The 23,403-nt window shown below is 30.3% G+C and overlaps 7 protein-coding genes and 1 long non-coding RNA gene across 13 annotated transcripts in view; 4 read left to right on the top strand and 4 right to left on the bottom strand.

The window, feature by feature from the left end:
• The first annotated feature begins 108 nt into the window (after positions 1–108).
• Positions 109–1,223, top strand: LOC124493834 (nuclear speckle splicing regulatory protein 1). The gene has a single exon (XM_047056938.2). The coding sequence runs from the start codon at positions 109–111 to the stop codon at positions 1,150–1,152; it is 1,044 nt and encodes a 347-aa protein (XP_046912894.2). The 3' UTR covers positions 1,153–1,223.
• On the bottom strand, positions 1,139–5,402 carry LOC124493830 (uncharacterized). Its single transcript, XM_075731728.1, has 4 exons — positions 4,987–5,402; positions 4,604–4,887; positions 1,408–4,518; positions 1,139–1,341 (listed from the first exon to the last, which is right to left on the bottom strand). The coding sequence occupies exons 2-4, from the start codon at positions 4,869–4,871 to the stop codon at positions 1,268–1,270; spliced, it is 3,453 nt and encodes a 1,150-aa protein (XP_075587843.1). The 5' UTR covers positions 4,872–4,887; positions 4,987–5,402; the 3' UTR covers positions 1,139–1,267.
• A 617-nt stretch (positions 5,403–6,019) lies between these two features.
• Positions 6,020–6,922, top strand: LOC124493609 (RNA-binding motif protein, X-linked 2). Of its 2 annotated transcripts, XM_075731739.1 has the most exons (3): positions 6,020–6,159; positions 6,225–6,358; positions 6,413–6,922. In XM_075731739.1, the coding sequence occupies exons 1-3, from the start codon at positions 6,146–6,148 to the stop codon at positions 6,877–6,879; spliced, it is 615 nt and encodes a 204-aa protein (XP_075587854.1). In that variant the 5' UTR covers positions 6,020–6,145; the 3' UTR covers positions 6,880–6,922. The 2 variants fall into 2 exon arrangements, with proteins under 2 accessions (XP_075587854.1, XP_075587853.1); XM_075731738.1 differs by having other exon boundaries at positions 6,225–6,922.
• On the bottom strand, positions 6,854–9,866 carry LOC124494333 (G2/mitotic-specific cyclin-A-like). 2 transcript variants are annotated; one of them, XM_047057507.2, is made up of 5 exons: positions 8,388–9,866; positions 7,862–8,306; positions 7,598–7,775; positions 7,431–7,529; positions 6,854–7,361 (listed from the first exon to the last, which is right to left on the bottom strand). In XM_047057507.2, the coding sequence occupies exons 1-5, from the start codon at positions 8,731–8,733 to the stop codon at positions 7,029–7,031; spliced, it is 1,401 nt and encodes a 466-aa protein (XP_046913463.2). In that variant the 5' UTR covers positions 8,734–9,866; the 3' UTR covers positions 6,854–7,028. The 2 variants fall into 2 exon arrangements, with proteins under 2 accessions (XP_046913463.2, XP_075587851.1); XM_075731736.1 differs by having other exon boundaries at positions 7,862–9,866.
• A 19-nt stretch (positions 9,867–9,885) lies between these two features.
• LOC124494334 (putative quinone oxidoreductase) lies at positions 9,886–11,392 on the bottom strand. The gene is made up of 3 exons (XM_047057508.2): positions 10,379–11,392; positions 10,134–10,319; positions 9,886–10,057 (listed from the first exon to the last, which is right to left on the bottom strand). Exons 1-3 carry the CDS (start codon positions 11,162–11,164, stop codon positions 10,001–10,003), a joined length of 1,029 nt encoding a protein of 342 aa, XP_046913464.2. The 5' UTR covers positions 11,165–11,392; the 3' UTR covers positions 9,886–10,000.
• A 247-nt stretch (positions 11,393–11,639) lies between these two features.
• Positions 11,640–13,338, bottom strand: LOC124494331 (RCC1 and BTB domain-containing protein 1). Its single transcript, XM_047057506.2, has one exon. It carries the CDS (start codon positions 13,218–13,220, stop codon positions 11,751–11,753), a length of 1,470 nt encoding a protein of 489 aa, XP_046913462.2. The 5' UTR covers positions 13,221–13,338; the 3' UTR covers positions 11,640–11,750.
• Positions 13,339–14,969: 1,631 nt separating this feature from the next.
• Positions 14,970–16,137, top strand: LOC124494335 (uncharacterized). Its single transcript, XR_006959187.2, has 3 exons — positions 14,970–15,053; positions 15,125–15,885; positions 15,960–16,137. It is a non-coding gene; the product is annotated as an uncharacterized LOC124494335 (long non-coding RNA).
• Positions 16,138–19,418: 3,281 nt separating this feature from the next.
• nAChRbeta1 (nicotinic acetylcholine receptor beta1) overlaps positions 19,419–23,403 on the top strand; it is a 53,768-nt gene continuing 49,783 nt past the window's right edge. For 3 of the 4 annotated variants that reach the window (XM_075731731.1, XM_075731730.1, XM_075731733.1), the window contains exon 1: positions 19,419–23,382. The gene's annotated coding sequence lies outside the window, so the exon portion shown is untranslated. The remainder of the gene's footprint in view (positions 23,383–23,403) is intronic. The other variant, XM_075731732.1, reaches the window with a different exon arrangement.

Here is a 23,403-nt window from a genome sequence, read left to right as displayed (position 1 = left end):
CTATGAATTTTGCTCAGTAAAGTCAATATAGTTGATGGTGTAGAATTAGTCGCTCGTAATTCTGTTTTGTTTTGGATTTGGCGGCCAAAAAAAATATATTGCATCAACATGGAACCAAAATATGGTTTATTTAAATTATCAAAAAATCCACCGAAGAAATCCGAATTGGTTCAAAAATCATCAATATTCGGTGATTCAGATTCGGATGATGATACCAATGTACCGCCAGCATATCATCATTCATCGAATCTAAAACGACAAACTCAATCCAAAATTCAAAAAGCTGTCGAACTGGATCCAACCATCTTTCAATATGACGAAGTTTATGATGAAATTAAAAGTCAACAACCAGCGGAAAAAATCGTCGGTCAAATTGATAAAAAGCCTAAATACATTAGCAATTTGTTGAAGATGGCTGAAACTAGAAAACTTGAACAAGAAATTCGTTTGGAACGAAAAATTCAAAAAGAACGTGAAAAAGAAGGCAATGAATTCAAGGATAAAGAATCATTTGTTACATCATCATATCGAGAGAAATTGGAACAGATGCGAAAAACGCATGAAGAGATGGAAAAACAGGATGCTATCGAAAAAATGCTAGATGTTACCAAACATGGTGATCTCAATGGATTTTATCGAAGTTTGTATAAAAATAATATGTTTCAAGATAAAAATGTTGATGATGACAACGATGATGGTGATTCGACTGCAGATAAAATAGTGTTCAATAAATCAAATGTCAATCGAAACAAAATCAGCATCCGTGAACGGGATACGATAAAAACCGATGGCTGTGATGAAGATGATCAAAATGATGATGAAACAATGGCCGTACCTGAAAAGAAATCCGAAGAAAATGATGAATTATCCAGCAAAAAATCAATGAATGAAGAAAAAACAAAAGATGTTGTTGAAACTACCAATAAAAATAACATTTCATCCATTCCTCAATCGACGGTGGAAGAAGAAAATAAAAATTCTGAACAAGCAAACAAAGAACCAGAAGAACCACCAAAATCGCCACCAAAACCAAAATTATCACGCAAAGAATTGATAGAAAAATTATTCACCAAACGAACTATTGGTGATGTTTATGAACAAGCTAAACAACGATATCTTGAACGGCGACAACAAAGGCTTTTAAAAACTTGAATTTTCTTTATGTTTGTTTGTTTGTTTGATATTTACAAAATAAATAATTCAATAAATAAATGATAAAAGCAGAGATTTTTTCCAAATATCAAAAACCAAAAAAAAATCAATCCATTCAGACTTGAGTCCATTGTGTGGCATTTTGATGATGAAATCGATGTGAATGTGGTGGCCTTGTTAATGGTTGTCCTGTGTGATGAATGAAATTTAATTTTAAAAAAATTTTTTTCAACTGAAAATTTACTCAATGCTTACCATTGATTGGATTGATCGGTACGTTACCACCACCACCAACAACAGTGGTACCATTAGAAATTTTTAAACTTGTTGCTCCACTACTTGTTGTGACGGTTGTCACCGGTGTCGAATCACCAACAACAGATTTGACATTCATCATTGTGGATGTGTTGGATTTTAAATTTAATAAATTTTTTGCTATAGATTTAACTGGTGAAGAATTTTTTGCCAGTGTTGATGATGGTGATGATGATGATGATGATCCACTATTATTGTTTGTTCGGTTATTATTACCGGTTGTTAAACCAAATAATTTGAATGCACGATATAATCGACTAAATCGGCTTGGTTTTATATTTGCATTTGTATTATCTTTATCATCATTGTTACTATCATCATCATTCGTTTGTATTTGTCTAACATCATTTGTATTTGGTGATGATTTGATTTGAATTTCTGTATAAATATTCTCTTTAGGTCTTTGATTATTAGTAGTAGTCGATTGAATTTGATCATTGAAACAAATTTTTCTATTACTATAAATTGATTCATTCATTGTAGTAGTAGGAAGATGTTGTACATTATTAGTAATTCTTGCCGTTAATGATTTTGATCGAAGTGGTGGATGTTGTGGTACTGGTTGTTGATGTTGAGATGGTGGTTGTGATGAGATCATTGGAACCGATGGTCTTTGATTCAAAAATTGATGATGATGATGATTCGTTGTTGTACCATAGATTGGTTCATAATAACCATGTTGTTGTAAAATTATTGGTTTAGCTTGATGTTGTTGAAAACTCATTACATCAATATATGGTGAATAATTTCCATAATGAGAATAATCTTGTGATGATCTTGAATGTGTTTGCTGCATTGGATGATGATGAATTTGGTTAGTTTTTTGTTGCTGCTGTTGAGCAATTTGTGAATGAAACATGGCCGATGGCTGTAATGGAAATGATTTAGCAATCAATGAATTTGAATAAATTGCATTGGATGCGGTGACAAAATTATTTGTATCACAATAATTTATTGATTTAATTGGAGCCTGTAATGATTGCGATGGATGTTGTTGTGATGATAAAATATTGTAATGTAATTGTCCACCGATACCATTTGTTGTTGTTGTTGTTGATGGCGGAAAAAAAGCTGTAGTCATTGTAGCTAAATTAGGTGATGATTGATAGCTAAATTTTCGTGCACCCAATTGATCATAAATCGATTCTTGTCCACGATGATGATGATGATGATGATGATCATAATTAGAATTAAGATGTTGATGATGATGTTCCATTGTACGTGATGATTGCATTCGATTATGATGATGAATTGGCTGGGCTACTGTTACAATTAATCGACCTTCAGATGTTTTGATTATACAAGAATCATCCAAAACATGTTGATATGTTCTCGGTGGTTTTGGTGGTGCATTTCTTGTCGATTCATTCAATGATGGTGGACGATTATTATTGTTGTTTCGATAAATAGGCATAGGATTTTGGTTATTGTTGATGTTTGTTGATTCTTTTGTATCTAAAATCACAGATTGCTGTTGTTGATATACTCCAACATTTTTTTCAGATTCAATTGCTACAGGTGAATTTTCCGGTGTATCCTGTTCATCGGTTGTTGTTGGTGTACTAACATTATCAAAACAAATATCTTGAACTTTTGTACGATTTGATAAGGCATTTTTCTCCTGATTCAATACTAGATTTGAAAAATTGAAATTCTTTTTATATACACTTAATTTAGCAGCACTTAACGTATAGCTTTTTGCTTTACGATTAGGAAGTTTTGGTTGATTGATTTCTAAATGAAAATTGAAATTAAAATTACGAAAATTTTCCTTAATACTTTGACTTCGTTGAAGACGATTGGTGGTCATGGTTGCTGTTGTATGGTTAGTCGATGGTGATGATAATGATGATGATGACGACGATGATGTAGATGGTTGTTGATTATCAGAATTCTGATCACATTGTTGTTGTTGTTGGGGATGATTATCAAAAATGGCTTTTAATTTAGCAATACTAGGTCTTCGTATTACGGTTGCTTTACCGATTAATTTTTCATGTGCAGGTCTTGCCTCTTCTGTTTGTGAATCATCTGTATCTTGTTGCCTTTTCAGTGATTCTTCTAACGTTCTATCATTAGATTCTGTATTAGATTTTCGTTCATCTGAACTTGGTTTTGGTTGATCATCATTTTCTTTATCATTATCATTATTAGGATTATCGTTTGATGGTATCATATCATCAACTATTGTTAATGAAGATAATGATGATGATGATGATAATGATGACGATGATGATGAAATAGAATCGTCATCGTGTTTTTGTTCATCTAGTTCGACATTAGGAATTGTCATATTTTTAATACCCAATGGTTCACCATCATCATCGACATTTTCATATGTATGAGAATCAATAAGTTTAAGGTGCTGTTCGAATAATGTTGAAACAGCTCTATAGCAAAGCATATATTGTTCAACTGTTTGTACCATGGCAATTCTTTGACGACGCATATCACTAATAATTTCAAATAGGCTAAAATCTTCACGAAGTTTTCCCGTTCTCAGTAATGCCCAAACATAATCAATACTGCATAATGTTCCAGTGCGACCACATCCAGCACTACAATGTACCAATATTGGTCTTGATTCTGATGATTGCACATCACGCATTAGACGTACTAATTCTAAAATAGGCTGTACAGAACTTGGAACACCATGATCTGGCCATGTTGTATAATGAAATTGACAAATAGTTCGTTCTTCATTATCGGCAGTAACTTTGAATGTTCGAACTAAAAAATCTGGGCATACCTGTCGCCATTTAACATGTTCGACAGTAATATTACCGTATTGCTGTTTTTCGTCCGTATTCGTTGGCCAATATGGTTCACATTTATATTTACCAGCTTCACGTTCATTACAAGCCATTACGATAACTAAAATTTCTGTTTCCCATATCATACGCCAAAAATCTACCAATGTATTTGGTAATGGACCTTGTGATGCTATATAGGCACGTTGATTACCGGATGAACCACATACATAATTAGCATTGATATAATCAGAACCAGGCACACCAGGATATTCAGATAATATAACACGGCTATTATCATCTATAGATGAATAATTTGAATTTATAAATGGTAATCAAACGATATAAAGAATTAAAAATGAGCAACAAGTGTGTGCTATACTTACAAGGAAGAATATCTTTATAACGATTCTTTTTTCTATTCACATCACTATGACCTTCAATCATTGGACAATTGACATCATTTTTTAGGGATTCAGTTAATTCTTTAAGTTTTAAAAATTCTTGTGCATATAATGATAATGGTGGCGGTGTTGAACGTCCAGTATCGGCCATCTCTTTGATAGCTTTACGTGAATGTTGAAGACTTTGTTCAAGTTTTTCATAATGATCAAGAAAATTTTTCAAAACATTTCGAAGTGGAGATTTTCCCATTTTTTTCGGTTGATTTCTGCTCGGTGTAAATTCAAAATAAATACAAGTCTAATGATTTCATTGAAAAAATTTTCGATTGATAAGAAAAAAAAATTCCAGAAAATATTTTAATCACCGATAATTTGAAACACTAAACACATGCACCAACACATTTCTTTTCTTTTCTTTTTTTTGTTTGTTGCAAAAGAATTTGACTGCAGGCAATGAATTTTTGAATGAATTTTTTTTACGTTGTAAGTGTGTGTGTGTGTATTATTATCAAAAAAAAAAAAAAAAAAAATTCGGCATTCACCACACACACATAGAGAAACTCACTCTCGCTATCGCTCATTCACACCAAATATATATTGGCATGTGTTTACAAGTCGACAACGAATTTTTTTTTCTTCATTCAACTGAACTAAATTTAAAAAAAAAATTCTTCAAAATCAAATAACGATAACAACAACAGCAACAACAACAATAAAAAGGCAGATACAGAGTAGGACTAGCTTATGGTTATAGTTATGTGCCCAATGAATCATCATCAAATGACCAAATGAGGGAAGGAAAAAAAAACTTTGAAATACCACAATATATATTGACAACAACAACAACAACAACAATCTTGAGATTCATTCAACTCACACACACACACACAACACACATAATTCAATGGTCGGATATACACATGCAACAACAAGAGCAACAATTGGCTTTGCTTCTCGCCATATTTTTTTTTTATGTCGTTCGTGGTCGAATGGTCGTCGTAAAAAAAAGAGAAAGAAAGATAGAGAGGTTGAGGTTGAAAGAGCTTAGAACACACATATAACGACAACAACAAAGATTTTCATTGAAAATTTTTTTTTCCTTCTTCATTTATCTTTAACCTGATTTAGTGGGTGTGTATGTTGGCGGTGGTGGTTGTTGTATAAGAAGGGTGGGGGAGTGTAGCCTGTTTTTTTTAATTTCTTACCATTCATATTCGTCTTCGCCCTACATTGGATCAAACAAAACGTGTGTAAGTCGCGTGTGTGTGTGTTTTGGTGTTTGAATTCTTTTTATGTTTGGTAATAATTGTGTACGACTATAGTGCATTATTCTTGAATGTTGAATTCTTTTGATTTATTTTGTTGTTACGTCGTTTATGTTTAGTTCATAACATGCCGAATTTTGTTTGTTTTGAAATCATGTGATTTTTGAAATCATCGGCTGGCTTGTTGCCAAATTGAAATTCTATTTGAGTCGTTTTTTTTTGTTTCATTAAAATTCAGGACATTTTCATTATTTGAAAAATGAATCCATTAACGTAAGTATTTTATGTGAATTTATTTAATCATTTACATTTATTTAAACCATCAATTGAATACATAGGAATGTAAAAAATCTTACCAAACTTTGTGAACGTGAATTGGAATTGGGTATCAATGTGGAAAATTCATGGCATCAAATGTATAAAGATAGTGCATGGATTTTTATTGGTGGCCTACATTATGATCTATCTGAAGGTGATATTTTAGCGGTATTTTCACAATATGGTGAAATTGTCAATGTAAATTTAGTACGTGATAGAAAAACTGGAAAAAGTCGTGGATTTGCATTCCTTTGTTATCAGAATCAACGTTCTACAATTTTGGCTGTAGATAATTTTAATGGTATAAAATTATTGAATAGAATCATTCGTGTTGATCATGTTGAAGAATATAAGATTCCTAAAGAACATGGTGACATTACCAATGAATTAAAAGAATTATATAATGAAGGATGTGCACCGAAACCAATCGAACAATCACAGATATTGCCAGCTGAAACAAATTCAAATGTTGTTGCTGTTCAAGAACAAAGTAATCAATCATCAAATCATCATGATAAGGATCGAAAACGAAAAAAAGAATCTCGATCACCAAAAAAATCAAGCCGATCTCATCATCATCATCATCAACATAAATCATCATCATCATCGACATTGAAAAAGCATAAAAAACATTCCAAAAAACATCATCATAAACATAAAAAATCGAAGCATTGATTAATTTAATTTCAATTCTCATTAAAACAATCATTTTTTTTGCATTTGTAAAAAATCCAGTTAATAAAAAAAAGATGACATAAACAAACATTTCGTCATTCAATGTTTTCTTTAAAAAAAAAATAAGTAGACAATATTATCATTTTCATTCAAATATTTGCTTCATCAGCGATCCTAGATGCATTGTAAAATTTATCTTCAGAATATTTTTTCTGAATTGCTTGCTGTGGATGTTTATTTGCATACAAACGTAATTGATTCAATGCTTCCAATAGATTATTTCGTTCAATCAACAATTGTAATGGATCACCTTGATTGGCTAATTGTTTTTCATATGATAATGATTGTTGTAAAAAATCATCGGAAATAATATTTGAAATTCGTAAAATTTTACCAGCCAACATTATTGAACAAATGGCAATTTCACTTGGATAATACTTTAAAAATGGTGTACATTCTAACGTGGTCAAAAGATTTAAATACTGGTAAGGAATGGGAGAAAAAAAACCATTAGCAAAAACAAAATGGAAAATATAGATGACATTAATTACTTTGGCAAGACAATATATTTGTTTGTCCAAAACAAGTGCAGTTGAAAACATGTCCAGAAAATAATTACTTGTTGGCACTGAAACATCGAATGACAAACCCTGTTTGTTGTTTGTGGGAATGATTAAGAAAATTTAAAAATGAAATTTTTTTTTCTTAAAAATCTTACATTCAATATGGTTTTTTCCATGACCAATATCTGTGCTTTAGTGAATGAATCATCCGTAATATATACAAATTCTGCCAATTCTGGTGGATAGATTTCTTCATATTTTGAAGCAATAAATAAAGCTGAGGTACCTAATAATTGAAATTCTTGTCTTGTAATAGAAAATTTCGATAAAAATCTATAAACATGAGAAACAAAATGAAAAATTATAATAATAATATTGATCAACAATCACTTAATTAATAATAGATGTAATAGACAAACCGATCGATATAGTTGATGGTCAAAAATAGTGTTTCATCTTTTAATTTATATTCATCGGCAACATCGACCAACCAATCGACTAGGATTGAACGCATTTTTGTATTGATATTTTGTTGTTTACTCATATAGAATGGATTCGGCATAAATTGTCGTTCTTTTTCAAGCATATACTGCCAAATATTCAATGAATAATCGCTAAGTAAATCCAATTCTGGATAATGTTGCACATAACTTATATCCGAATGTAATGATAAAACTGATTGACAATTTTCTTTTTGATTATCCAAATCATCATTGTCATCGACAACCATATCGATATCATCATCATCATCAACATCGTTATCAGTATTCGAGCAGACATCATTCTTTTGATCATTCTCTTTGTCAGAAAATGATTGCAAACATTGATCACGAACATTTTGATAATCAGAACAAATAGATTTTTCTAAAGAATCGATGAGAAAATTGTTTAACTCTTTTTTTACAGCTTCAATATTTTCTTGAAGTAATTCTTCTTGATTTTTACCTTGTATTGATTGTTCAACAACAATTGGACTTTGAACATCTTTATAAATCTTGAATGTTTGTTGTTGTTGTTTTTGTTGCTGCTGTAGATACTGTTGTTTAATGCAAACATTTTCTTGATCATCTAGAATAGATGTCGATACTGATTTTGGCAATGATGTAACAAATGATTGTGATTTTAATGATGAAAAATTATTTGGTCCATATTGATGATGATGGTTATTATTTGGTTTCTGAGCAAGAACATTCTGTTTATTATTATTGTTGTTGGCAGGATTTTGACTAATACAGGCCAATGCTTTTCGTTGGCCATTTGGTTGAATTGTTTGTCCAAAAGCACGTGACATTTTTCCGCTGATAATGGTAATGGATTTTTAAATATGAGATCAAAAAAAAAACAATTTCAATATGTCTTCGTAATGACGATAATGATTTGAACACAAAAAAATATGATGATAATAATAATCATCAACAGAATAAAACGGCAATATATTCAACCATTTGTAGTTGATGATCATCAAAAAAAAAAAACGAACGAAATAAGAAAATGTCGACCAATAAAAGAAACAAAAACAACAAAAAAAATGCGATATTCGGGCTGTTTTGTTCTCTATTTTATCAGTGGTTCGACATGAGAACCGCCACCAAAAAAAAATTTCAATTTCAAACTTGAACCACGACCACCACCACTATCGACAATACTATTGACGATATTTTTTTTTTAAGATTTTCGTTTTTTTTTCAAAAATTTCACTTTCGACCTTAGAGTATTATTAAAATGATGATGATGAAAAAAAATTTATACTGAACACAAATCGAATTAGCCGTTTGGCTTTGAATGTTTGATTCAACAACGAAAGCGCCAAATGTCAACGGGCAAAAAAAAAGAAACAAAAAAAATATATACCTACTGATGATGGTAGTGGTATACAACTATAGTGAATACATTCCATAAATCGGTTGCGCTAGCTATTATGGCTGCAGCCATGAAATTGTTGTTGTTCGTTGAAAATACAGTGATATCTTGCTTATAATTATAACAATAATAACAATAATGATGACATTTTGTTTCAAGAATCGAAATCATTCACCATCATCATTTTAAGAAGTAAAATTTTTTGATTAGATATAATGAAGAAATAAATCAAAAAACGATTTAATATTGTTCCAATTCTGATGATTAATGGCTAAATCTTACAGTGTTAAGCTTTGGGTTTATATCGAAATACCACTGTAAAAATTGGTGTTTTTTTTTTTGAACTAAGAAAATATAAGCGACATAATGATTTGTGGATGGATTTTAATTTCGAAAAAGGAATGGACAACCACCACCACCACCAAAACTGTTGTAAACAATTGATTTTCAAACGAAAAAAAAAATTCCAAAGTTTTTTATTGGTTAATCGATATATATTTCCACTACCACACATTGGTCACAATTGACCATACTGTATTATCGTCTGTTAATGGATCCAAAAAAAAAAATTCAAATTTTGGTATTTTTTGTTTCTTTTTGAACATTTTATTTGATTAAAAAAATTTTTCATTCTGGAACATTTTTTTAGATTAGATCAAAACAAAAACAATTTGCAAACATCCGATATATTAGATGGTTTATGGTTCCTGGATCTGAACGACTACTTTGCCAAGATTTTTTCCACCATGTAAATGCTGTAAATGGACAAAAAAAAATTTAATATAAAATTCTCAACATAAAAATGGCCAAAAAAAAAAAAATCCAACTTACCTCTTCGGCACGAACCACTTGTTCTAAGCCGAAAAATTTACCTTCCGATGTTTGTTCACCAAGATCAACGGCTACTTTAATTTCACCTTTATGTACTTTTGGAATTAATTGACCAAAATATTCCTGGAAATGTTCGCTATAATTCGTCAACATGAAACCAGTCAACGAAAGTGATCGCATAACCAACTAAATAATGAATTTTTAGAATTTAAATTTAACCAAATTCATGAATCTTTTATACTGACTTTTGTATGTAAATTTGGAATTGAAACATCGACAAAACCATGACCTTGATCACCACTATAAGTGGTAATACTACCAATCAATACCATTCGACCTTTGATGGCTAAATGTTTGAATAATGTGCTGAATACATCACCACCGATAGTTTCCCATACAACATCGATACCATCGGGAAATTTTTCACTCAATACTTGATCAATATTATCGGTCTTATAATTGATAATAAAATCAGCACCCAATTTTTTTAGATATTCAGCTTTCTTTTCCGAAGATGTCATAGCAATGACATATGCACCACGATGTTTAGCCCATTGTACAACAATTTGTCCAGTACCACCGGCAGCAGCTGTAACCAATACTTTATCACCAGCTTTTACATGGCCAGCTTTATCCAATGCAATTGAAGCTGTTAATCCATTAACATATGTAACCAAATAATCAGGTTTAAGTTCTGGTAATGGTATCAAATGTTTTGGCGATGAATAAACATATTCAGAGAATCCAGCTCCATTCAATGCCAGAACTGGTTGTCCTTTTTTCAATGTTGTTGTTACATTCGAACCAATTTCATCAACAATACCCAATGCTTCTAATCCAATATCGAATGGTAATTTACCATCGGTAAAATAACGTGCAGCCGTTATATTAATATCAGTAGCATTGACACCAGCATAGATATTTTTTACACGAATTTCTTCATCATTCGGTTTGACCAATGGACATTCAACCAATTTGGTTGCTTGACGAAAATTTGTTGTTTTAGTAAAAACTTGTAGTTTTTTATACATTGTTGTTGTTGTTTTATTATTATTGTAAATCAACAGAAATAAAAACACAAAATTAGAATGAACGAATCTCTAATTTTATGATCGATATCGATCGATATTTATATCAAAAAAAAAAATTTTCAAGTGCAAACAAATCAAACCAAAAAAATTAGAAATATTGTTGTCATTGATTGATTCAATTTGATGATGATAATTGTATTTGATTTCCACACTCTGTTTCTGTCTCTGTTTTTTTTTTTTTTTTTTTTGCCCAAAACAATCGTTGTAGTGGTATTTTTTTCTTATCATCATTTTTTGGCTAAAATTAACGAGTACTGTTTATGTGTGCACTCGGTAAAAGTGGCGACTAGCTGGCTTCAAGTGCTGATGTTTTTCATCAACAACAATTATTATTATCGATATATATGCCCAAAATGTTCCTAAAATGTCCCAGAGAAAGAAAAAAATCAAAAAAAAAGTAAAGTACAAATACAAATGCAAAAAAAATGGAAATTTTATTTTTTAAAAATACGGACAATTATTATATTGATGATGAAAAAAAAGAGAACAGAGAAAAAAAAAGAAAAGAATCATATCAGAATCATTATCATTTTGAATGAATGAAAAAATTCAAATATTCATTATTATGTTCATCATCATGACAATGTCTAGCTAATTTAGCTTTCAATTCTTGTTCACCATTTTTGACGGCCAATTCATATAGTTTTCCTTGTAGATTACGTTCAATCAATAATGTATCTGTATATAAATATCGTATATAATAATAATAGACAGGAAATGTAAAATCATTGTCAATAATAATTGTATCACCATCTTCAATGTATGGTTCTTGTACAATAAATTTATGGCGAAAATATTTCGAACGTTCAATAAGGAATGAACGATTTATAAATAATTGACGATCTTGTATTTGTAATCGTATAAATGATGATCTGGTTTCATTATTTTCAATAGTACAATCATTGAAATTATTCAATGATATTAAATATGATGGATTAATGACAAATGATGACAATATGGTCATACCAATTGTCTGATAATTAATGTATAATGAACAAACATCGGAAATTGATGTCAACCAAATAGAAAGTCCATGAAATGTACAATATCCATTGTCTAAAATGGCTATAAATTCATCATGTTTTTCATAATTTTTGGCAACAATTATTTTTGATACTTTTGGATTTTTTTCTTCATTATTTCGATAGCCATTAAAAGTACGATTTTTTCTTTGTTTAATTAAAGGTTCAAGCAATATTTTGGAATGTTTTTTTGAGCTTGACATTTTCATCCATTTGTGAATAATTCCATTTTCGGATAGTGCAAAAAAATAGCTTGAAACACCAACGATTTGTTTGATCGCAGGAACAGGTGATTCAATTTCCACTTTGATGATATTATTCACAGTACTGTGTGTGTTTTCAATGGCAAAAAAATCATTATCACAACTACGAAACAATGATCCATGACGATGTGAAGCAATGGCAACAATTTTGATGCCATCCAATTGAGAAAATTGAATTGGATTCGAATAAACATTGTCCTGATCGATTGAACCCCAGAATAATACAATGCCTTTATCTGTAAGTGCAATTGTGTGGCTATAACCACAGGAAATGTCAACAATATTATCGATGATGCAATTTATATGTTCACATTGGGTAATAGTTCCGATTCCGATTTGACCTAAATCATTGTTACCCCATACAAATAATTTGCCCGACGAATTCAAAGCAACCATATGTGTACCGGCTTCTTCTAATCGAAAATCCATTCCATTCAATAATTTTAATTCCATTGGATGTCTTTCAATACTTGCATTGGCATATTCATTTTCATCTAAAAATAAAGAACGTTCATATACGCCAAGTTTATGACATTCATTAATTCCAAAAGCATAAACAGTTCCATTTCGATCAATCCAAATAACAGAACGGCCACAATTGAATACAAAAAATCGATGCATGTTCACAAGTTGTTCATGTGATAATCTTCGTAGAATTGGCCACAATCCTAAATCGTATGTACGGTTTTCCGGATCGTACATTGTTTCCATCGTGTCCAATTCGTTATATGATGATTGAACAATAAATCAACCAAAAAAAAAAAAAAGAAAATTAGCACAAAATACAAAATAAAAAAAATCAAAACCATATGAAACAATGAACACTAAGAGAGTTGGACAGCATACAAATAAAAAGGAACATAAGCTCATGTGAAACGATGAACGAAGCTATCGATTATCGAATGGGAAAAAAAATTTGAAATTTTTTTGAAATTTAAAACCTTTGATGATGATGATGATGATCGAATTCTTAAAATAACAATCGAATAATGGAAAATTTTTTTTCTTTTTAAAATCTAAAATCGAAAAAAAATAAATTCTAAAAACGAATTTGATATCAGAAAAAAAATGGAGAAAAATGAACGAAAATTGTCAAACTATAATCCCGACCAAAAAAAAAATGGCAGATTCAGATAAATGGATAGAACGTTCCATTTTGTTTTTGTTGTTGTTGTTGATTTTTTTTTCATCATCACAATATTTTCAATTGAAATGACAAAAATCAACACCACCAACGATTATTCCAATTCTCGATCCTATTTCGTTTTTTTGGGGGGGTTTTCAAATTCAAATTTATCATTTGACATGAAAGAAAAATCTTTTTTTTTTCACAAGAAATTCGTGGATTCTTCACGCTCCCACACATACACAATCATGCATAACACACATACACACACACACACAAATTCATGCATCAATTCTATTCAAATTTTTGTTTTTTGTTTTTGTTTTATTCAATTTTCTAAAAAAAAAGAAGAAAAAAAAATATGAAAAAAATGAAAAAAAAACAAACGCTGGATGATGGCAAGATGGCAGCACTGAGCTGCATCTGTAAAAAAATATTGGCGACAGCTTGTGTTAGTAATTCGAAAACATTTGTTGTGTGTGTATTATACAAAGACAGAAAAAACGACACATTCCGATAATAATCGATCCAGAAACACAATATTTGCCTCTTTTCTATTTCTGTGTCTCTTATATTTAATCTCATCTGTATTTGTCATTTTGTTTCTATTCAAAAAATAAAAATTTTTCGATTTTCTTCTTCATCTTCATCATCATCATCATCATCATCATTCCATTGTTAGTCCTTGTGTGTTTGTTAATTAATTAAATCGCCATTCTTTGTGTTTCGTGGTTGTTTATTTGTTTGTTATATTCTCATTTTCATTTCGGATGTGCGTGTGTGTGTGTGTTTATTTGAGTGTATATACTCCTCAATTTAGGTTTGTATCCCAATCATCCTTTTTTAACCCCCCAGCATTAGGATAATGATAATGAAAAACAAATTGCAATTGTTTCAGTATACTGTTCCCAAAAACATGTATTGGCCATGGCGCTGAGGTTTTTTTTGTTGTTTTGTTTCTATTTCTTTTTGGTCTTTTTTTTATTGTGTAACCTCTGTCAAAATTTTGTCTCATTACGATTGCTTTTCGTTCATTGTTCCGGAACAAAAACAATCGAATGGTGAGTATATGATGATGATGATGATGATGACTGAAATATAAAACAGTGTAAAAATTTATGTCCACCACCGAATTATCATTATTATGATCTTATTGTGTTTTTTTTTTCTTTTTCTTTTTCTCGAATCTAAATCTATAGATGAAAAATAACGATTCAGTTGTGTGTGTGTCAAAATCATTATCATTGTTGATTTTGTAATAGCAGCAGCAGCACTGCAGAATCTGAATCAATGTCAACGATGGAATTTTTTTTTTCTCTAAATAATGAAGAAAATTTTTTGCACACTCAGTCAATTTTTTTTTTGATTTTATTCTTTTGCTGATTTCTCCTCATACTCTCTCTCTGGGTCAGGCAATGGTAGGATTATATTTTTAGCTTTTTTTCCATGTTTTGATTGTAATTCTTTCTTTTAACCATTTCACACACAGTTGTTATCGGTACTTGGATGGATGGACTTTGATTGTTCCAGCGATATGTTTTTTTTCTCTTCCTCACTTTTCTGCTCCTCATCATCATCATCGTCTTTCACGTTTTTCGATATATTATTGCCATGATCAGCGACTGTCAAAATATCACGAAAGCAAAAAAAAAATAACAGGAAGCAGAATTTTGAAAATTTACAATGCAAACAAAAACCAAATCAATGACGTCCAGAACTGTATGATTGAATAAATGAATCAATGAATGAGCCACATAAGCATTATTTTTCGAAGTTTTTTTTTCTTCTTCTTCTTCTTTGTCAATATTCGGCCATCACATGTATATATATTGTTATCATCGGCTAAATGTGTGGCTTTCTCAAACCGATACAAAATGAAAAAAAAGAAGAGAAGAAGAAAAAAAAAATGATGATGACGGACAAAATGCTCGGAAACTAACGAATAATTTTAAAAACTCAAACAAATATTTGAACATCTTTGGTTTGGTTCAATTTTTATTTCTGTTTTTGTTAAAAAAAATCATCGTTTAAATGTGAATCGGATCAAATTGAATCTTTGATTTTTGTTTTCTTTGAACACATTCAATGCCAAATATTCCATACCATTCTATTATCATCGAATGAATTTACAGCCAATGACCATTGTTCAGTTTTCTTTCATAGTTAATGGTCTTTGGATCTTGGATGTTTTATTGCTTCAAAATCGATCGTTTTATTTGGGGAATTTAATGAATCTTCGAATCAATCAATGTAAGTGGTAAAATAATTTATTTTCTCTCTTTTTCATAATACAATATCGATTTGTTATTATTATTCGTCTACAGAATTGAAGCTATCAATATCGAACAATAATTAGTTCGAAGAAGATCAATCGGATTTTTTTTATTTCATTCGAATATAATAATAATATGAAATATGAAGAAAAAATTACATGGATCAAATGATTGATCCGTTTCATTCATTCATTCATTCATCCATTCATCCATCCATCCGTTGCCATCAAAGTTGCCGATGATTATGAAGAAGAAGAAAAAAGTTTTTTCCCTTCCACATTCTACCCAAATATCTTTCACTTTGAAACTTGGCAATAATGTATTCGATGATAACATTCGATTCGATATAGTTGCTTGGTTTCATTTCTCATTGTATTGTGTGGTATTTATATCATCATCATCAATGAGCATTAATCGGATCCATCATCATCGTCGTCGTCGTCATTTCTGGAATGTCGACCAAATAATATCGACATATTAGAATGAATCGAAGAAGAAAAAAAAAGAAAGAGTCAGAATCGGGAAGAAGAGAAAAAAAACTCGACATAAAATGAATCTACCCCATTCGATCCAACCAAGTAATATCTTTTCTTCTTTTTTCTATGTAAGTTTTTTTTACTATTTTTTTCCAATACGATGATTTTTCCAATATAAACCCTGATCGACTGATCATACTTATTACTTACTTATCATCATCAACAATGTGTGTGTGTGTATGTGTGTGATCCCTCAATATACGACCATCATTCTGGATCATATAATATGATCATCATTAATCGACCCAATCGGATGGATATAAATGGGGGATGATACAAAAAATGAGAATATTCCTTTGATGATGATGATGATGATGAGACAGATTGAGATGTCTCTATTTCTAAAAATAATATCTTCATAGTGAACAAAAAATTCCACGCGATTCTTTTCTCTCTCTCTCTTAGCTCCATCATCATCATCATCATCATCATCGATAAAGTCTATACATATGATACAGTGACATTTTCCAATGTGTGTGTGTATGGGATACACTAACCAAAAAAAAATCACTAATATTCGTAAGTTTCAATAGAATGAAACATCCGTTCATTTTGCCCACGCACACATGGAGAGAAGTGGAGAGAGAGAGAGTTATGATAGTTTTGTTCACAGGCTATCGCTTATTAGTTTTCTGGTTATCCAACTTTTTTTTCGAGGGGTTATTTTTCCATTTGTGTGTTTCTTGGATCCAAAGAAAAAATCCAACTTTGGAAGGGAAAAAGGAAAGAAAAAAAAAGTTCTTTTCCTATCAATGTATGTCTGTCATTATTATTTTTTTTTCACTCATTTTTTTCTCCAATTTTTTTTCCTCTTTTTTGATTCAGTTGTGTTCAACTTTTTTTTCGGCATTTCTCTCTCTCTCTCTCTCTCTCTATCTCTTTATATACATTCAATTTTGATCGTTGTCGCCATATATATTCCAAGAGAGTTTGTATATCACGATTCTGAAACAAAAAAAAAATTATACCATTGATTATGATGATGAAAGAGTTTTTTTTTCATTTTCATTGTATTATATACATTCTATGGATAAAAATCAATGACAGAATTGTGCCACATTCTATTCTATAGAATTTGTTGTTGTTGTTGTTGAACATAGTGGTGGTAGGTCATCGATCGATATTTTAACTTTCGAAATAAACAACATACTGTTTGTTCATCATATGGTGCACACACACACACACACACATTCAATTTGATGATGATTCAAAGTTTTCTCTCTATTCTATAATACTCATCAACGTTCTAGCAAGAATTTGCCATTCCAATCATTTAATTCTTTTCTAACCCATGTATGTTTGTTAGTTTCAGTTCATATTTTCATTTCATTTGTCAATTTATGGCCAAAAATAAAAATATTGGCCAAATCTATTCCTGTCTGGGACAAAAACACACACACACACACACAGTACTTGAATCGTGCTCAAAACACAGATTCATTAGATGTGAATTGAAAACGAAAAAAAAAATGAAATGAAATAATAACTGTTTCAATGGTGTACCCTCTCGTAATCATTATCAACATTCTCCATGTCAATTATTAGAGTTTATTTGTCATCTATTTTTTCATCATCATCATCATCAAGGTTTTTTTTTGTTTGTGCAAAAAAGCAATGCAAAAACATAAAGTGAAGTCATTCTGTGTCCATTATTGGCACCATCATCATCATTGTTGAATGTGAATCAGAAAGAGAAACAGGAAGAAATTTTTTTATGGAGAAAAAAAAAGTTTTCAGTCTCCATTCAGATCCATATATATTTTTTTTCCTTCACAGTCTCGAATCCAATACTGAATGGATACAATCCGCTTATTATTTCATACATGAAATTTTTTTTATAATTCAATTTTTTTCTCGTTTTCGCTTGATTCGTTTGAAGAATTTTTTTTTTATTTTTGCAAATTTTTTTTTTGTTTTCGCATCTGTTTGTAAAATCAGAATTTATTTATTTTTTTCACTATTTTTTTGTTCCAGCTTGTTTTTTTTTTTGGTTTGAGTTCGATAACTTTTTTTTCTCATTGAAGCCTTTTCTTAAATCCAAGAGAGTTTGTTTTTCATTTCCATTTTATTCGATTTTTTCTCACTGTTTTTTTTGTCTGGTGTTTAGCGATTCACAATTGAAAATGAAACAATGTTTCTGATAAATTGTACAGAATATTGGTCAATCATCATGATCATGTAAAGTAGCAGTAAAAAAGAATAAAATTGAAACTTAAAAATCTACGAAATTTGTTGTTTTATAAGAGAGAAAATAAATTGTTCGTTTTTATGTCTCTTAGTTTTTACAGATGAAGAATTCCAGAAACGAATAGCCTATTTTTAAATTCGAATTTAAAGTTCTAAAATTCTTTAAAGTTAACAATAAAAAAAACGATGGACAATGGTATGTGTGTGTATGTGTGTGTGTATTGACTGCTACAGAAGATACGATTCGATAAAGAAGATGAGAATGGAAAGAAAAATATTCAATGCATCATCAAAAGTAGAATTTGATGCTTCTGCCAATGATGATGATAATGTTCAACAACAACAACAACAACAACAACAACGACGACGACGACGACGATGATGATGATGACGAAGAATTCAAAATGAAATGAATTGAACGATGAAGAAAAACAACGCAAACTCTTAAACTTTATGTTTCCTATTACGATGCGTACACGCAAATTATATACAGATATTTCAATTGTCCTGAAATAAAAAAAAAATTTGATGCTGATACTGATGATGATAGTGGATCCAGGATCGAGAAGTTTCAATTGAAACCACCACCAAAAAAAAAAAAATACCATTGAACAAACGGACGAACAAACCGACGACGATAATGTTGATGATGACGACAACAATTTTATCCCAGTTTAGTTTAGTTTCTGGCTATCGTTCTTGAAATTCTTCATTTTAGCTTTACTTTAGATTTTCAGTCTGTTCCTGTATGTTTGTGTGTGTGTGTGCGTGTGGGAACGGAAAAAAGCTCCCAGTTTGTGTGTGTGTGTGTGTGTGTTTGTCAGTGTTATTCTTCATTTAACAATTGGTTCTTCATTGCCTTGATTGTTTGGTTGACTTTTTTTTATCACAACAAACAGAATACCATAGTATGGGTATCTGGTTGTGCCCAATTTTTTTTTCTTCTTTACATTGAAATGAATGTGTTTGTGTGTTTGGCGCCAACAACAACAACAACAATAACAGCAACAGCAACAAACTAATACGGCCAACGGTTTAATATATACATTTTTGTTTTCGTTTATCACCATCTTCATCTTCATGAATGATTTTGAAATGGATGAGTTGAGAGAACAAAAAAAAAATTGAATAATAAATTCGAATGAATGAATAAACGAATGAATAAAAATGTAATGTAATGTGAATGAGATAAATGAAATGAAAATGAATGTGATTATATCAAACAGCAACAACAACAGCAACAGTGGTGATGATGATAATAATAATAATTCAAAAATGCTGTTAAGCGTTAATCTTTTTTGACACATTTTTATTGCTGAATTCTTTCACATATACAATCTTGTTGTTGTCAACAATAATAATAATCATATATAAATTTCCACTTATGTTTTAATTCTTTCATCACTTGATTTGACTATCTATCCATCTATCAATCAGTATGAAAAATGCAGCCTTATGTTTTGTGACCACCACCATTACCACCACCACCGCCACCACCATGTTCATTGTTCATTTGCAATCCAATTAACATTTTATTCTTTTCATCATTCAGAAAGAATTTTGAATTTTTTTTTTCATTTAAAATTTTATCTCAACTTTTAAAGCTTATTCATTTATTCTAGAATGAAAAAAAACCGGAATACAATTCTGTATAATTCTGATGATATGCAGAAAAAACGTCTCTCTGTTAATTGGCTCAGTATTCTGTTTTCATTCATCTCTCATGTAATTCGTTTTTTTTCTCTCGTCAAAATCCTTCCGATTGTCTTTTTTTAAATTCCATTCGGTCAATGATCGGGTATTATCATTTTTTTCCTTGTTGTTAATTTAAATTTTGAATTTTTTGTTTTACATTCTAATTCTACACACACACACACACACAAAAAAATTCAAAGAATAAAGAATAATAAATAATGATAACGTATGAAATGCAATTGTTTTCCACTGTTAGTTCTCTAGTTCTCTTCATCAAAAAAAAAAAAAAATGACAACAACAACAAATAACTAATGGAATTTTCTCGAAAAAAATGTTCATGTCTTTTTGTGCGTGTGTGTGTGTTTAAATTCTTTTCCATGTTTATTGTCTATCACAATTGTGAATAATTTTTTTCTCTTGCCTATTGCATCACAATGAAAAACTGGACTTTTTGAAAAGTTTTTCACTTTCATTCATCAACCAAAACAACAATCCAAATGGTGTATGGATGAATGAATGAATGAATAAATGAAAATTTTGAATTTCAATTTTTTTTTCTCCAAAATTCACATCTCCAGATTTATCTGGTTTTTTTTAATGTGGAAAATGAAAATTTTTTTTATAAATAGACTTGTTGTCTAGTTTTGTCTAGTGTGTTGTGCCTGAATTACTATAGCCATTCTAGCCTAGATTTTTGTTTAATATTTTGTTCTAGGCCCATCTTCATCATCATCATCATGACAACAACAACGAAAATATTGACTACTCTTTTCTGTGTGTGTGTGTGTGTAGTTGTGACATACATCTGGTTCAAGAATAATTTTTTCAAGTGCTGGTGATACCTTATACAACAACTTTGGTGATGATGTTTTAAAACCAACTATAACTGACTACTGAAACTAATAAACACTGCAAAACATCAGTTGAAGTTGAATTTGTTGAATTTTTTTTTTAATAAGTCAAAAATATCGCACATCACACACGCACCACATCGAATCAATCATTCTGATGTTCAATATGAATATTGTGACAAACTACAATGGAGAAATGAGTATGTTTTTTTTTCATCAGAAAAAAAATTCTTTCAACAACAACGACAGCAGCAATTATTTGTCAATTTTATTTTTTTTTTTTTTTTTTTTTTTTTTTTTTTTTTTTTTGATCATCTACTAGCCGTGTCACAGAAATCAATGTTTTGTGTAAAAAAAATGGACAAATAAAATAACGGTTTGTCAAACATTGAACAAACAGAAAAAAATGAACATGTCATACATTTCATCATCATATGAAATTCTATGATTTGACATAACATATGATGATGATGATCATGATACGACTTAATTATATGATTTGATAACAACGACGAATTATTCTGTATACAAACATCAATGTGTCAATGTCGTTGTCATGTCATTTTGTCGTTTATTATTATTATTATTATCATTATATTTAATATAAAAAGCCAATAACCAGCCAATAGTATAGTAGCTTTTAATTTGAAATTTTCTATCGAAAACGAAGAAAAAAAAATTTTTGTTCATCATCACCATTATTATCATCATTTTTTTCTGGTTCATATCAGAACTAGTAACAACAACAACAACAACAACAACGACGACGACGACGACGACGACTACGACGACGACGAATTCAATCGAATCGAAAATTATTTTTCAAGAATTTTTTTTTTTCGTTGTTCGATTATTATACACTCGACACGTTTTCTTCTTCACACTCACTCACTCACTCACACTTCATTCATTCATTCAATGATCGATATTGATTAATGATTAGAAACGAAAGAGCAAGAAAAAAAACCGGATGGTCCAATTGAAATTTTTTTTTCTTATGACCATAACAACAACGAAAAAAAAGATGATCAACATTTGAAAATGAAAAGAATGGTGAAGTACACAAAAAAAAATCCGGCACCAGAATCAACAATGATTCTAGTAATAACAAAAAAAAATGACAATGTGAACACAAACAAACACGAATCGAACAAAATAAACTAACTGCTCATCATCAGAATAATTTCAAGAAAGCAAGAATAATCGACAATTCATTCGAATCCAATTGGAAATCGAATGATGATGATGATGATGATGATTCTTTCACGACACCTCCTTCATTCATATATAACGACATTTAAGTGTCAAACAAATCGAACATGTCATCATCATCATCATCATTATCAATCGAAACAAACTTATTGTATAGAGGAAAGCAGAAAAAAAACATTGACAACGACGACAACAACGACTACATCATCATTGATTTGTTTCTTTGATGATAGAAGAATAAAGCTAAACACATAGGAAAAAAAAGCTAGATAAGAAGAATATTCTCTAAAATGACAACAACTTTTTTTTTTGTTTTCTATTGCTTGAAAATCGAAAACAAAACTGTCGATGTTTTTTGTCGTCGTCGATGATGATGATGATGATGATGAACCAAGAAGAGAGAGAAGCGTATATTATTCGTATTCGATAAAAAGAAAAAAAATAAAAAGCTAATAAGACGGATTGGGAAAAGAAACGTAACATACAAAAAAAAATAATAATGATAACAACGACAACGATGAAATTCTTGCTATTGTCATTATTCTGTGTGTTTTTTTTTCATTTCAAGAATTTTTCTCTTTCATTTTCCCAGATTTTAAGCCATAATCATCATTATGAAGAATAACACAAAGCAACAACAACAAGAATCTTCATGAACAACTTTTAATCTTTTATTTTCAAATCATTTTTTTTCTGTTTTCATTCATTTTAGTTGTCGTCGTCGTTGTGTGTGTGTGTGTGTTTGTAGAAAACAAAAGAAAAAAAATCGGCTTTTTTTCCAATCCGGCTATATTTTGGATTATTAGAATTTATAATCATCATCATAATAATGATGATGATGGAAAAAATCAAAGTTTTTTCCTATTCAATGTAAAGATCTTTACATCACTTCATTGATCCCCTCATCATGATCATGATCATCATTATGAACACCGTGTCTTATTTGTTATGATAATTGAAACTCTAATTGGTGTTGGTGGTGTGTATGTGATGTGAGTTGATGTGATTTGTTG

Source organism: Dermatophagoides farinae, chromosome 6 (genome assembly GCF_024713945.1).
Source record: "Dermatophagoides farinae isolate YC_2012a chromosome 6, ASM2471394v1, whole genome shotgun sequence".
NCBI lineage: Eukaryota > Metazoa > Arthropoda > Arachnida > Sarcoptiformes > Pyroglyphidae > Dermatophagoides > Dermatophagoides farinae.
This window is presented reverse-complemented; position numbering and strand designations above follow the sequence as displayed.